The sequence below is a fragment of the Macaca nemestrina genome, chromosome 5 (genome assembly GCF_043159975.1).
Source record: "Macaca nemestrina isolate mMacNem1 chromosome 5, mMacNem.hap1, whole genome shotgun sequence".
Taxonomy (NCBI): Eukaryota; Metazoa; Chordata; class Mammalia; order Primates; family Cercopithecidae; genus Macaca; species Macaca nemestrina.
The window spans coordinates 117,592,181-117,609,171 of NC_092129.1; the positions used below are offsets into that span (position 1 = coordinate 117,592,181).

A 16,991-nucleotide genomic window follows, 5' to 3' on the forward strand; every position below is an offset into this window, starting at 1 on the left:
TGTAATCTTGGAGATTTACAACAAAGGTTCTAAGAAGTACTAAAGTTAAAAAAAATTGTTTGATTTTTCTTTAACTCAGTATTTCTCCAAATCATTTGATCAAAAATCTTATTTATCATAAATAATTAACATCTACTTGGACATTTGTAGAAATAGAGTTAGGAAAATTTCTCTCTTAAGATTATTATGTAAACCTTGTCACATGGGACTGCTGGTTTCTGGTTCCACATGTAAGAAGCCTGGAAGCTGTCACTCTGTCCTCACAACAGGTAAAAAGATAAACAGACTGAAAAATCACCAACTTTTCTTAGATCTGAAAGAGAATGGAGGACATGGACAAACTGCTGTTCCCAAGATTGGAAAGACAGATGGGCAAATACTGGGAGCTATTGTTTACCAGAGCAAAGACTCGTGATCTGAAACTACCACAGATAGGTAAACTTGAACTGTAATGGTAAATTCCTGAAAGTTCAGTATAGACAACTGTGAGAGGTAAAAACTCAAGAGCGGCCCAAGAATAGGAGGGGGGCTCCAATATTTTGAGATTTAGCTCCAGTGGCTCAACTATATTCTCACACTAAAGACTGGAGAAAAGCCTCCTCATCCTTCTATCAGGAGGCCAAGAAAAGAAAATATTTTGAAATATGCTACAGTAGTCTGTTCTTTTTAACAAGGTGTGCCCCCAGCAGAAACTGGTTAACCAGATCCTAACCTTCTGTGGTGTTTGTTATCAGAGCCCAGCTGACCTGGGAGATAGAAATATCCAACTCGGCTGGGCGCGGTGGCTCACGCCTGTAATCTCAGCACTTTGGGAGGCCAAGGCGGGCGGATTATGAGGTCAGGAGATCGAGACCATCCTGGCTAACACGATGAAGCCCCGTCTCTACTAAAAATACAAAAACAAAATTAGCTGGGCGTGGTGGCAGGCGTCTGTAGTCCCAGCTACTCGGGAGACTGAGACAGGAGAACGGCGTGAACCCGGGAGGCAGAGCTTGCAGTGAGCCAAGATCGCGCCACTGCACTCCAGTCTGGGCAATAGAGAGAGACTCCGTCTCAAAAAAAAAAAAAAAAAAAAAAAAAAAAAAAAAAAAAGAAGAAGAAGAAGAAAACAAGAAAAGAAATATCCAACTCTAGTGAGCTCTAGCTTTCTAAGTAAGAGGAGGGAAATACCCAATTCCAGCTCCAATTCCAGCTCATTATAGCTATCCTGTTCCACCTAAGGCAGGAAAAATCTGAGACACACTTGTGAAATTCACAGTCCAGGACATGGGCTTACTAAACGACTGAGATCCTATCGTAGGACTATAGAACACTTGTGGGACTATAGAAATCCTCACCCCACACATTACTAAAGGTCTATTTACAGCAGTTATTTTTACCTGATATATTATGTCCAGCTATAAAAACAAGGTTTTTTTGTTTGTTTGTTTGTTTTCAAGATGGCAGAGACTTTTAGCATGGCTCAGCTACTTGGAAATAGCAAGATAGTGCATAAAGATAAACTGAATTTTTTTGAAGAAGAAAAATGGAAATCCACTGAAATTGGGAAGGATATCTCGGAGTATCTTAGGGAGCAGAACATGGGCAAACAGCCCTCGTGATGTAGTCCAGCTGATACAAATGAGTGAAACCCCAGTACGCGAGAGGCAGAGAACTTCCCTCTGTGACTCGTCTTTTCATTGGGCATCTGAACAACCCAGGTTGAGGGAGAGCACTTTGTTTCTCTCCAGCCCTAGAGCTAACTTGAGGAGAGACTTGGAGATGCTGTAAAGAAAGTTAACAGAAAAAGCTGCAGTCATTCTCCCAGACCCAGAACCCAGAGTAGGACACCATTTTAAATCTGGGAGAACATAAAGTCAGCCATTTCCTTGGTGAGTTGGCAGTGTGCCTGCACAGGCATTTTAGTTTCAGGCCAGAAATTGAAATGCCTGCTCTAGAGTTGGGTATGGACCCCTACAGCCAGAACTCTGGAAAGTGCCCCAGCAGTGGGAAGTGGAATTGTGTTCTCTCTCATCATAGGCCTGGAGCAGGAGGAGAGCTGCTACAGCTGCAGTTTCTTCTGAATTATGAGACTTGCAGCCCAGGACAAACTTGACAACCTGGAACTGGTCTGTAGGTGTCATTGCTGGATGCCTCAGACTGTTCCCCTGAGATTATGGTGCAGTGGGGCCCTCTCAACTCCATCCACAGGCATAGATCCAGGCATTTAGGACACCGACTTGCCTGACCCAACAGCCTGGGCTGCCCCACCCTTCCTGGCATTAATCATGGTGCAGGAGGGCCCTTTGCTTCATGCCTAGGCAGATCTCCAGGCATTCAAAGCACCTATTTGCCCAGATTTGCAATCTCGGGTACCATTCCTGTGCATAGATCTGGGTGAAGGGGAACCCTCTGTGCTTCATGCCCAGGCAGATGTCCAGGCATTCAGAGCACCTGCTTGCCTAGATCAGCAGCCAGAGTCCATGCCCAGGCATATCTCCAGGCATTAGGGGCACCCACTTGCTTGGAACAGCAGCCTGAACCTTCCCACCATTGCTGTGGAGAGACCCTGGCACAGAGAGCCCTCTTCAACTCCATGCTAAGCCAAGGCAGACATCCAGGCATCTGGAGCACCCACTCTCCTGGATTAGGAGCTTAGGCTGCCCTCCATCCCTGTGCAGAGAACTTGGCAGTGAGGAGCTTTCCAAGCTCCATACCTATGCAAACCTCTGGGTACTTGGAAGTCATTCTCTAGATTTTCTCTTTGTGTTGGTACTTGTGCCTGCCTTTAGAGACCTTGTAGGTAAACCTGCTTGGTCCAGTCCTGCCCATCTTGCCCCTGACCCCCCAGGGTTAAGAATGCAGCTCAGACCACTTACTGCGCACTCCATAAATCAGACTATTGCCTGAGGAAACTTAGAGATTATCCCAGTAAATAAGAATTAAGTATATATTCAGCTGCATCTTAGCCATAAGTCTCATCTACTGGCTTGTTGGTTGAATTGCATAGCCCAGTATAAAACCTGGTGACAAAAGTGAATAAGGCTATAGAAGCAAAGCCAAAAGACCTTACCAAGCATTCTCTACCATCAGACCCCTCAGAGGGGAGAAGAAAAAGGGAAAGAAGAAAAAATAATAATATAAGGAAAAAAAAAAAAAAGAAAAAATCCCACCTGTCCAAAAATAATTTTACAAACTGAGAAATGCCAACATTTCTGGATGAGAAGGAACCAACGTAAGTATTCAGGCACCATGAAAAATATGAATGTCATGACACCACAAAGGATCACACTATTTCTACAGCAAGGATCCCTATCCAAAATGGACTCAGACATGACAGATAAACAATTCAAAGCATGAATTGCAAAGAAGCTCAGTGAGATCCAAGACAAGATTGAAAATAAAAACAAAGAGGCATCTAAAGCAATCCAGGAAATAAAGAAAGAGATAAATATCCTAAAAGGATGTTAGAGCACAGCTTCTGGAATTTAAAATAAAAAATTCACTTAAAGAATTTCAAAATATGATTGAAAGTTTTATCAATAGGTTGAACCAAGCAGAAGAAAGAATCTCAAGCTTGAACATCAGTTTTTCAAGCTAACTGAGACAGACAAAAATAAAGAAAAGAGAATATAAGGCCAGGCATGGTGGCTCATGCCTGTAATCCCAGCATTTTGGGAGGCCGAGGCGGGTGTATCATGAGGTCAGGAGATCAAAACCATCCTGGCTAACATGGTGAAACCTCGTCTCTACTAAAAATACAAAAAAAAATAGCTGGTCGTGGTGGCGGGCACCTGTAGTACAAGCTACTTGGGAGGCTGAGGGAGGAGAATGGCATGAACCCAGGAGGTGGAGCTTGCAGTGAGATGAGATCGCACCACTGCACTCCAACCTGGGTGACAGAGTGAGACTCTGTCTCAAAAAAAGAAAAAAAAAAGGAGTATATAAAATTAACAAGTCTTCAAGAAATATGGAATTATAAATTATTGCCATTCCTGAGAGAGACAGAGAAAAAGAAATGACCTGGAAAAAAATTGAGGTAATAATTCAAGAAAATTTTCTTAATTTTGCTAAAGAGGTAGCCATCAAGATACAAGTAATCCAGAGAAACCTGTGAGAGACTATACAAAATGTACATCACTATGGCATACAGTCACCAGACTACACAAGGTCAACACTAAAGCAAAAGTCTTAAAGGCAGCTAGTGAAAAATATAAGATCATATACAAAAGGAACTCCATCAGGCTAACAGCAGATTTCTGAGAAGAGACCTTACAAGCCAGGAGAGATCTGGGGCCTATTTTCAGCATTCTTAAAAAGAAATGAGATTCCAAGCAATAATTTCATATCCTGCCAAACTAAGCTTTATAAGTGAAAGAGAAATAAATATTTTTCCAGACATTAATGAAATTCCTTACTACTAAACCAGCCTTACAAAAGATTCTTAAGGGAGTTCTAAACATGGAATTGCAAGAATGATACCTACTACTACAAAAACACACTCTACTTAGAAGGCATAGAGTGGCAAGATAGATTGAAAAAGAGCCCCATTCATTTGCATCTGCTGTCTTCAAGAGACCAATCTCACACATAATAACAGCCATAGTCTCAAAGTAAAGAGTTGAAGAAAGACCTATCATGTAAATGGAAAATAAAAAAACACCAGGGATCACTATGCTTATATCAGATAAAACAGAATTTAAACAAACAAAAGTAAAAAAAGGACGTAGAAAGACATTAAATAATGATAAACAGTTCAATTCAACAAGAAGACATAAATATCTTCAATATATATGCACCAAGCAACGGAGCACCTAGATTCACAAAACAAGTACTTCTAGACCTATAAAAAGACTTAGGCAGTCACACAATCATAGTAAGGGACTTCAATATCCATTGACAGCTTAGAGAGATCACTGAGTGAGAAAACTAAAAAATAAATTTTGGACTTAAGTTAAACACATGACCAGTTGGACCCCATAGACATCTACAGAATGCTCCACTCATCAATCACAGAATATATGCTCTTCTCATCTGCACCTGGGACATACTCCAAGATTGATCACATGCTCAGGCTTAAAGCAAATCTCAATAAATTCAAAAAAATCAAAATTATACCAACCATACTATTGGATCACAGTGGAATAAAAGTAGAAATAGATACCAGAAGATCTCTCAGAACTACACAATTACGTTTACATGGAAATTAAACAACTTTCTCCTAAATGACTTTTAGGTAAAAAGGGAAATTGAGGCTGAAATAAAAAAGTTCTTTGAAATAAATAAAAACAGAGATAAAAAATTTCTAAATCTTTGGAATTCAGCAAAAGTAGTGTAAAGAGGAAACTTCATAGCATGAAATTTCTACATTAAAAAAAGATAGATCTCAAATTAACAATCTAACATCACACCTGGAGGAACTGGAAAAACAAAAACAAACCCAGATATGTAAGGCTGGTTTGCTTGGTTAGCTGAAATACGGAGTAAAAATGGCCCACTGTGAGCAAGCTGGAAACACCTGATCTACCTTAGTTTAATTTGAGGAAGGTATTCAAAGGCTTAGGGAGATTGGGATGGTGGAGTTGATAAGAGTCATTTAGACCAACTCATTTAAGCTGGGAGGGTCCAGAAGATATACCCTTGACCAATGCCTTGCAAAATAGATTTGTGAGGGCAGCACCTGCATCTCTGAAGAAACCTGCAATTGCTCTTCTCTGTATGTCAGAGCTAACAGTGGGAACCACAGTCACTCAACTGCTAAATTTAAGTACAGTGAGAATAATTGGATCCCGAGGTAGCAGGGGCCAAGTGGCAGCACTCAACAGTCAAAGGCAAGGTGCATGTAGCTACTGTAATGGATGGCAGACAGAAAGTGGCAATCAGAATAGTCTGATTTGTGTAGAGCTCTGACATTAACTAATTAAACATGGTGTTCCTAGAAGTGAAATTGATAAGATGCCTACTGCATTCCCACTTGATTTATATAAGCAGAAATCTTCTAGTTCAAATGAACAAAAGAATAATTTGAATTACAGAAACAAAGAATCATGGCCCCTCAATCAATTCTCAGACTTGAGCCAGTTTACAGACCCAGAACCCCTTGAATGAAGGGAAGGCTGGGTCCTCTTGAGGAAGGACCCCACTACATTAGCAACAAGTATGCTGTAAATCTTTCTGCCATCCTTCCCCAAGAAGACTTCTGGCCTTTTACCACAGTAACTGTGCTTTGGGGAAAGGGAAATGATTAGACATTTTGGGGACTACTGGACACTGACTCTGACTTGACGTTGATACCAGGCCACCCAAAACATCACTGTGGTCCTCCAGTTAAAGTAGAGCTTATGGAGGTCAAGTATTTAATGGAGTTTTAGCTTAGGTCTCACTTACAATGAGTCCCTGGACTCATCCTGTGGCCATTTCCCCAGTGCCGGAATGCATAATTGGCATAGACATACTTAGCAGCTGGCAGAACCCCCACATTGGCTCCCTGACTGGTATGGTGAGGGCTACTATGGTGGGTAAGCCCAAATGGGAGCCATTAGAGCTGCCTATACCTAGAAAAATGGTAAATTAAAAACAGTATTGCATCTCCCATAATGATTGTGAATGGTGCCACCATCAACTTCACTAGCAAAATTTTTGCTTCCTGTTCTCATGACATTACATTCTGCTGGCCTAGAGGTCCTAGTTCCAGAGGGAGGAACTAAGCAGACACAACAATGACTCCATTAAACTGGGAGTTAAGATTGTCACCTGGACACTTTGGGCTCCTCCCACCTTTAAGTCAACAGGCCAAGAAAGGAGTTACAGTGTTGGCTAGGGTGATTTACCCAGACTATCAAGATGAAATCAGTCTACTACTACAAAATGGTGGTAAGAAAGAGTATGTGTGGAATACAGGAGATCCATTAGGGTGTCTCTTAGTATTACCATGGCCTGTGATTAAGGTCAATGGGAAATTACAACGGCCTAATTCAGGCAGGACCACAAATAACCCAGACCCTTCAGGAATGAAGGTTTGGATCACTCAACCAGGAAAAGAACCATGACCTGCTGAGATGCTTGCTGAAGGCAAAGGGAATATAGAATGGGTAGTAGAAGAGGGTAATCATCTATACCAGCTACGACCACATGACCAGCTGCAGAAACAAGGACTGTAATTGTCATGAGTATTTCCTCTTTCTTTTGTTAAAAACTTGTTTGTGTGTGTATATGCTTGTACTAAGAAAATATCTTCATTTTATTTCCTTTCTCCTTTACCATATTACATAAGATTTATTGATTTCACATCAGCATTTAAGTATTGTTAACTTTATGTAATAGTATTTGGGTTGGGGATTGGTGCGTTTCTGGTTATACAAAGCATAGTTGTATTATGTTCGGTGTAATTATGACCTTATTATTTTCTTTATTTGAAGATGATGTATGATCTCAGGAGATGTGTATGGGTTCAAGTTGACAAGGGGTGGACTTGTGATAGTTAATACTGAGTGTCAACTTGATTGGATTGAAGGATTTGACCCTAGGTGTGTCTGTGAGGGTATTGCCAAAGGAGATTAACATTTGATTCAGTGGATGGGAAAAGACAGACCCACCCTTAACCTGGGTGGACACAATCTAATCAGCTGCCAGCATGGCTAGAATATAAGCAGGCAGAAAAATGTGAAAAGAGAAACTGTTCTAGCCTCCCAGCCTACATCTTTCTCTTGTGCTGGATGCTTCCGCCCTTGAACATCAGACTCCAAGTTCTTCAGTTTTGGAACTAGGACTGGCTCCTGGCTCTCCTTGCTCCTCTCCTTGCTCCTCAGCCAAAATAGGCAGATGGCCTATTTTGGGATCTTGTGATCATGTGAGTTAATAATAAACTCCCCTTTATATATACACACACACACACACACACACACACACACACACACACACACATACATACATACATATATAATCTATTCCATTAGTTCTGTCTCTCTAGAGAACCCTGACTAATACATATGTCATCATGGAAATGCAGATCAAAACAACCATAAGATACCACTATGCACCTACTAGAATGGCCAAAATCTAAAACACTGACAACACCAAGTGCTGACAAGAATGTGGAATAGCAAGAACTCTCATTAATTGCTTGTAGGAATGAAAAATTGTAGAGCAGATTTCGAAGAGAATTTCATGGTCTATTATAATACTAAACATACTGTACCATAAAACCTAGCAATACAAATTATGTCCACACAAAATCCTGTACATGGATATTTATAGCAACTTTATTTATATTTTCTAATGTGGTTACCTCAGCCTAGAATCCCAAGATGTCCTTCAATAGGTGATTTGGTTAATCAACTGTAGCATATCTAGACAAGGGAATGTTATTCAGTTCTAAAAGGAAATGAGCTTTTAAGCCATGAAACATGGAGAAACATTAAATAAGTATTACCAAGTGAAAGAATATAAACTAAAAAAAGCTACATGCTGTATGACTTCAACAACATTACATTCTTAAAGAGGCAAAACCATGGTGATAGCAAAAAGATGTCATGTTTAGGGTCTTGGGTGGCCCCTGTTAACCAACTCTCCCAGGGGTGATATGTTCCTTCAGTCCAATTCACACTGAAGATGAATCTGATGTTTATTCTGGGAGTACTCTTACAAGATGGACAGTGAGAGCTGGCTCATAGGCTGGGACATATCCAGTCAGGGATTGGAAGAGTGCTTGACTGGGAGGGTCTCCATCTGGAGACCATTCTCAGAGTTTAGGGAATTCTTCCCCCTTTCTTATGCTTACATTCAGTCCAGTCTATTAACAGGTGTTTGCTTCATAAAGGGAGTTTAAGGTATTCTTATAAGAGTAAGCTTTGTTTTAAGGTTCACAAAAGTTGCATCTGTGCTGAGGTGGCCTTGTCTCCAGGACAGCAGTGTTTTTAAGTGCTGTCATTATAAATACCTAGTAATCCCTGGGCCAGGATTAAAAGTCTCCAGGCCATGTTATATCGTATTGCTAAGTGTCACATAGCATGGGTTCTGAGAGATGTTTGAGTGGGCCTTATGGCCATCTTTAATCTTATAGCCATAAAATATAATTTATAGCATACTACAAATGATTAGTGGTTTCCAAGCATTAAGAGAGAGAGGGGATGAATAGGTGAAGCATAGAAGATTTTTAGGGAGTGAAAATACTCAGTATGGTACTATATAAATACATGTCATTACACATGTTTCTAAACATATAGAATGTATAACACCAAGAGCAAACCCTAATGTAAATTAAACACTTTGGGTGATTATGATGTGTCAATGCAAGATCATCAGTTATAATCAATGTACCACTGTGGTGGAGAATGTTGATGATGGAGGAGGATTCACATGTATAGGGGTAAGGTGTATATGTGAAACCTCTCTACCTTCCTCTTAATTTTGCCATGAACCCAAAACTGCTGTAAAAAGATAAAGTATTCAATAATGAAAAAAAATTTACAGTATCTGAACTAAATACATTCTCACCCTTCACACAATATACCCACGTAACAAAGTTGCACATGTACTGCCTGAATCTAATATAAAAGTTGAAATTATTTTTAAAAAGAAAATATTAAAAAATAAAAATCTTATAGTAAGCTCCCTTGAGTAACTCATTGTCCACAATCTCCTCCTTTCCTCCCTCCCTTTACCAGAAAGATAGTTTGCTGTATTATATATTGATAATTCAAAGGAGCATTAGCCTTTATTATAGAGAAGGTAGAACATGAACTTATTTTTAAACAGGATAGTAGTTAGAAATTATAGTGAAGATGTAGCCCATTTTGAACTAGAAAACTAGACTCAGAGGACATAAAACAAATGGAAACAAATTTGGTTGAAGTGTGAAGTTATGCGGAATAAAAAGAATGACAAAATTTAAGACCAAATCAGACAATTGCACACAGTGATAGCACTTATCAAAAGCTGCTCTAGTACTTTCAGGGAGCTTCAAAGTTTGCTCAGAAGTTTTATTATCTCCAGCTCTAACCTACTGTATTTTATTTTTCCCTCCAGGCCAAATTTTACTTAAGAGAAAGTCTTTTTTTTTTTTTTTTATCCTAGGAATATTTGTATAAAAGTGTTTTCATAAACATTGTAAGAGAGATATTACACTAGAGGAAAGAAAAAAAGAACTTTCATAGTTTGTCTGATTGAAGAATATGTATGTATTGACGGCCTGAGTAAGTATGAATGAGTGGAATGAAGTTGGGCTCAATTCAATTGATGTTGTTTTCATTAAAGAAGATAAGAATACTAGAAAATTTAAAATGCTCTCAGTGCTATATTTTACACTCACTGATTTATTTTTATAAAAGCTATTCACCAATGTCCCAAGGCAGAACATGACCCTATTTTAGTCAGCTTGTTATAACAAGATACCATAGACTGTCTTGCTTAAACAATAGAAATTTACTGCTAGCAATTCTGGATGTTGTAAGGTCCAAGATCAAGAGGCTGGTCTGCCTGATTTCTGGTGAGGATCCTCTTCCTAGTTTACAGATTGACAACTTTGTGCTGTACCATCACACGGCAGAGAGAGGGGGTTAAGGGCGGGTGAGAGATATCTATATGTATGTCTACATCTATAACTATCTATCTATCTATTTTTAAAAAAAAAATTTTTAAAGGGTCCATTTTTCATTTACATACAATCAATACATCGTATTTACATATATATGACTGAATCTTTATTCTATTTTCTTCATATAAGATATTTTAACTGGTAGGTAACTGCTCTATTCTGTTTTTATAGAAAGACTAAATACCTTCTTATTCACAGGCAGTTTTGATGATGCTAGTTTGTCTCCAAATTACATACTGAATATAGTTAAAACCTTAATGAATAACATAAAAATTAAGATCCAGTATTAGCCTATTTTATGGGTCACAATGGTTATTCAAGGAGTCGTCTGCCTCTAGTGTGCGTCAATTACAGCTGCAACAAAACAGAAATCAAGTGTGGTTCTGAAGACCTTGAAAAAGAAGTATGACTTCTAAGACGTTCACCACTGCTTAATACTGCTACTGATGGGAAATTCTTACACTGGGTTCATTTCTTTCCTTGTAATAACACCGATTTTTCTAGTGATATTTAACTTTTAAAAGGTATTTTACTTCTTTAACCCTCAGAGAACTTGTATATTTAGACAACTAACCAAAAAAAAAAAAAAAAAAAAATCAGACACACGTATCTTTGCCCATAGTTTCCAAAGGGTTAAAGTGCAGGAATTTTCTATACTGCTATACTTCTATAATGCTATAAGGCGCCTTATTCCACTTTTTTCTTAAAGGAAACCTTTTCTTTGGTTTCTTGTAACTTTTCAGTGAGTCTGTCTTTTGTTTCTTCCATCTTCTCTGTGATAAGCTCCTTTGTCTCCTCCATCCTGTCCTGTAGATATTCCTTGATGGGTGGTGGCGTGGACATGTAGCCATGACTGCGCAGATACTTCACAGTGAAGGATGTTCCTTCCAAAGTCACGGTGTACCGAGCAGGTGTTGCAATCTTAAACAAGGCATATGCTGTGAGTGCATTTCCACTCTGGGAGTTTTTCAGGATGCTTACCACACTGTCAGGTAACCCAATGAGTTCTAGAAAAGGAACGACATTCATTCCTTTCCAGGCCGCATAATAAAATGTTCCAAACCAAACACCAGAAGTTATTAGATGCACTGGAATCAGAACTTTTCCATACTGTCTAAATATCTTCTTGAATCGTTGATAAAGACTAATAGATTTGTCTTGCAAAGGATCAGGCTCTTCCTTTTTTTCTGGAGTTCCCTGAGCTGTGGCACTGGATGAAAAAACCCTCTTGAATGAAACATGTTGCTTCCCTTGCTTATGGCGAAGGACTCCTGGTTGGGGTGAATGAGCATCCAACGGCCTCCTTTCCTTTGCAACGCACTGGGCAGCAGATAAATTCAACCATTGTTTTTGAAGGCCTTGTACCAAAACCACTTTGGAATCAGCATTGTACAAAAGTAAAGGTCCCTTTACATTTTGACAGCGTCCAAAAAGACCAGCATTATGTGGTTCCAAGCATGTCCTGCGTGCCAGTCGAGATACAGTCCGTGGTACATTCCACTGCATTTTGAAGAGTGTTGATAGGTTTCAGCTTCTCTTAGGACGCTGGGGCCGCCGCCGCCGCTTCCCGCCGCGCAGGCTGGACCACAGCTCCTCGAATGCCACGGCAGTGTTACTCAGCAGAGCACCCCGACCGAGTGTGGGTCCGGGTGCCGGAACCCGCGGGACTCCTCTATCTATCTATTAATATCTATCTATCAATAATTCCTTCCTCTTTCTTTTTTGCTGGGTAAATGCCCATTGTATAGACCTACCACAATTCGTTTTTCTCATTTAACTGTTGATGGGCATTTGGATTTTTCTGGCTTTTGTTTATTACAAATAAAAAAATCTATGAATGTTCATTACAATCTTTGAGAGGACATATGTTTTTATTTCTTTTGAGTAAATATCTGGGAATAGAATGGCTGTGTGTATGGCGAATGAATATTTAACTTTTTAGGAAACTAACAGTTTTGGCTATACTGTTAGCCAAAATTGTGATACCATTCTATATTCTCAACAGTTGTAAACAACATCTTCACTTACCCTACATGTTCAACAACACATGATATGGCCAGACTCTCTATTATTTTTTAAATTTAGCTATTCTAACCTATATGTAGTGGTAACTCGTTATAGCTTTAGTTTGCATTTTCATGCTGCCTAAATATGTGAAACATTTCTTCCTGTACTTATTTGCCATTCACAGATTAATATGAAAAGTGTTATGCTGAGTGAAAGAAGTAACTTAAAATAGTATATACATTATATTTCATTTATATACAATTCTAGAAAATGTAAACTAATTTACAGTGATATAAAGCAAATCAGTAGTTTCATTGAAATGGGAGTGGAGGAGGAATGGATTACAAAGGGACATGAGTAAATTTGGGGGAATGATGTAAGTATTCACTTTCTTTATTGTGGTGACAATTTCACAAGAATATGCATGAATCAAAACAAATTAAGTTATACATATTCTGTATGCGTGCTTATACTTTAATTTTATCTTAGTCATTTATGCCTAGTGTTCCATTATTGGAATGCTAAGCATGTGGGAGCTATTTATATCCTACTGCTCAAGGTCATCACCAAACTTTGATTGCAAAAATTCAAAAAATTGCAACCTCAGGCATAAATGGGTGAATAAAGTTTTAGTTATATAAAAACTATACCTATCATTATATGATAAAAAGAAAATAAAGTTGATAAACTTAAAAAAAAAAAAAAAAAAAAAAAATATCTATCTATCTATCTATCTATCTATCTATCTATCTATCTATTAATCTATCTGATTGAGAGAATCTCTCCTCTGTTCTCTCTTCATATAAAAACACTAATCCCATAATGCAGGCTTCACTCTCATGGCCTCATTACCTTCTAAAGTCCCTACCTTCTAATACCCTTTTATTAGGGGTTAGGTTTTAACATATTATTTCTGTGGGAGGGACTGAAATATGCATTTTATAAGAGACCCATTGGAAAAAATATGCCAAACTATTGACTTTCAGCACAAAGGAAGAAGACAGTGACATCAAAAGTGCTCCTTGGAAGTGTGAATATTCTTTGGAAAGCTGAAATATAACAGACCAGACATATTCATTATACCATAGATTATTTTTATCCGATATTTCCAATCAATAAAAAAGATTTCCTGATCATCTACCCTATGTCCAATTCTCTACTTTTTCCATGGGTATAACCAAATAAGATAAATTCCCTTTAAAGGATGGGAATATTGCCCAGCAGTCAAAATGATGTTGGCAATTGTATAATTTTCTATTGCTGCATAATACATCATCTCATTTATTTAGCAACTTTCAACAACACACATTTACTACTTCACAGTTTTTGTGGGTCAGGAATCTGGATGGAACCTAATGGGGTCCTCTGCTTAGGGTGTCAGAGGCCTCAGTTTAGGTATTGGTCAGGCTGCATCATCATCTAAAGGATTTGCTAGAGAAAGATCATCTTCAAGATCTCAGGTTGTTGGCAGAATTCATTTCTCTGTAGTTGTAGGACGGACATCTCAGATTTCTTGTTGGTTGTCAACAAGGGGACACCCTTAGCTTCCAGTAGCTGTTTGTGCTCCTTGCCACATTCCCCTCTCCATAGGGCTTCTCACAACAGAGGAGCTTACTTTTTTTAAGCTAGTGATGAAGAGAGAGTCTTTCTCATTAAGGAGTGCCCAGTCCCACTTTTAAGGGATTTTAACTAATTAAGTCATGTTTCTATTGGTTTGAATGTACCCCCCTAAAAGTTTATGTGTTGGAAACTAAATCCCAAATGCAGCAGTTTTTGGAGGTGGGGCCTAACAAGAGGTAATTGGGTCATGGAGGCAGAACCCTCATGAATGGATGAATTAACATTGCCATCCAGGGAGAGGTTATCTTGACAGTAGGTTGTTATAGAGTCTGGCCTCTGGTGCCTTGGTCTCGCTTGCTGTTCAACCTTCTCTTATCTGATGATGCAGTAAGAAGATCCTTAATAGATGCCAGCACCATGTTCTTGGACTTTCTAGCCTCCAGAACTGTAAGAAATAAACTTTTATTTTATATAAATTACCTACTGGTTAGCAATGTTATAGCATCAGTAAATAGACTAAGACACATGCTCACCCAAGATAATCTTATTTTGATTGAATCAAAATTAACTGATTTGGAACCTGTATTACATCTGTAAAATTACTTCACAGTTGACATTTTTTATTGGCTAAAAGCAAATGCTACCCACATTACAGGAAATTAGATTATATAAGGCCAGAACCTCACAGGGTAGAGAGTATAAGGGCAAGTTTAGTATTTGCCTATTACAGTAAGTTTAGGCTGTATGTTATTTTTATGGTAAGTTTTAAAGAGTGGGAGAGCATTTTACAGTGATTGTTAACTGAAGATAGAAACAAATGGAGATCGTGTCACTGCTCTCCATCTAGTCTGGGCAACAGAGTAAGACCCTGTCTCAAAAAACAAACAAACAAGCAAAAAAAATAGAGACTGTTTTAGAAAATGCCCGTGATTGGGCCTTACATCAGAGATCATGATTTTACTGTTGTGGAGTAGAACTAATGCATCAGTATTTTTTTTTTCTATTTGTTAAGATATATGTGACATAAAAATTTTATAGATTTAAGTTGTATGCTCCCAGGTGGTCTTTGTTCAATCAGGTGAACACGACTGCTTTCAATAGTTAGAAAACAGAATGAAAAAGCTAAAGAGGGGGAAGAGCTTGTCCAAATGCACACCTGTTTGTAATCTCATTAGAAGAATTTGATAAGATTGCCTGATTAAACAGTTATAGAAGAAAGATTATTGCAATTTTGGAATCAGTTTAACTCATATTTTGGTGGATATCTGGAACATCTTTAATTTCATAGTTAGAAAAAATGTTTAATTTAAAAAAGAGTTTGTGTGTTTCTTTGCTTTCTTCCTTTCTAAATAATTCACCTGAGGGTAACAGCAAGTTAGTCTTGTGTTAGTGAAATAAAGTTGCTACCCTGAGTAGAGGAAGAGGATATTCAAACAGGGGGTTGTGGTAGTGGCCAAGCATGGAATGGTAGAGTCTAAGAAAGGGGCAGAGGCAGAGGGTGTTCACACTAGATATTGTCATCGACAGATTTTTACATACATAAGAGCTGAGTCTATTTACATTGATAAACATTGAGCAGATCTATTTCTCACTGTTAGAAAGGAAAGCTATAAATATAAAAAGAAAAAAAAACCTATGATATTGATTGGAATTAGTGTTATCAGTGTGAACTCATGGTTTTATATACACGCACATACACATGCACACACAAACACACGCATATTTTCTGTCCCCTAAACTGAAAGGATCTGGAGAAGTGACACCCCAATAAAACGAGCTCATTTAGCACCTGGATCTTGGCTTCTAAATATTAATATAATTGTCATTAACAAGAACCAAGGTTTCTTGAGGAAATCACTAACTTTAGGAGTAGAACAGTAAAAGATGAGCCTGGAATGTCATATTGTAAAGGAAAACATCAAAGAATGTTGAAGACATGTCAAAAGAACACAGATACCAGCTTGAAGGGACTCCCATTTTAAAAATCTGGTATGATTTAAACATTAACATAAATAAATATATAAATTACATAAATGAATGAATAAATAAATAGAGAGAAGATAAATCTTCCTTTATGGAAGAAAATTATGTATGTAGAAGGAATGAAGGAATTAAAAATGCACCATCTGGTAAACATCATAGAACTTGATACAGACAAGAATAATCATGGATGCTAAAAATGGTGCTTAAAATTTTGATAAGAATCAGTGTCTTAGAGTGTTTTGTGTTGCTATAGAGGATACCTAAGCCTGGGAATTTTTTTTTTTTTTTTTTTTTTTTTTTTTTTGAGGCGGAGTTTCGCTCTGTCTCCCAGGCTGGAGTGCAGTGGCCGGATCTCAGCTCACTGCAAGCTCCGCCTCCCGGGTTTACGCCATTCTCCTGCCTCAGCCTCCAGAGTAGCTGGGACTACAGGCGCCCGCCACCTCGCCCGGCTAGTTTTTTTTTTGTATTTTTTAGTAGAGACGGGGTTTCACGGGGTTAGCCAGGATGGTCTCGATCTCCTGACCTCGTGATCCGCCCGTCTCGGCCTCCCAAAGTGCTGGGATTACAGGCTTGAGCCACCGCGCCCGGCGCCTGGGAAATTTATAAAGAAAGAAGGTTTGTTTGGCCCACAATTCTGATGGCTAGAAAAGTTCAAGATTGGGCACCTGGTCAGGGCCTCAGGCCATTTCCATTTGTGGCAGAAGGTAAATGAGACCTGGCGTGTGCACATACCACATAGCAAGAGAGTAATCAAGCAAGAGAGGAGCGAGATGCTAGGCATCTTTTAACAACCAGGTCTCTTGCAAGAACTCTTTTACCCCTGAGAGAGGACATTAGTCTATTCATAAGGCATCTACTTCTGTGACCC

At 38.7% G+C, this 16,991-nt stretch overlaps 1 protein-coding gene across 1 annotated transcript; it reads right to left on the bottom strand.

Annotated features, from left to right (window-relative positions):
* Positions 1 to 11,253: 11,253 nt before the first annotated feature.
* Positions 11,254 to 12,118, bottom strand: LOC105479497 (protein FAM210A). Its single transcript, XM_011737490.3, has one exon. It carries the CDS (start codon positions 12,077 to 12,079, stop codon positions 11,261 to 11,263), a length of 819 nt encoding a protein of 272 aa, XP_011735792.2. The 5' UTR covers positions 12,080 to 12,118; the 3' UTR covers positions 11,254 to 11,260.
* Positions 12,119 to 16,991: the final 4,873 nt, after the last annotated feature.

What these genes read in the sequence shown, in the direction of transcription:
- LOC105479497 (XM_011737490.3), bottom strand. Translation starts at nt 12,079, where the DNA reads ATGCAGTGGAATGTACCACGGACTGTATCTCGACTGGCACGCAGGACA.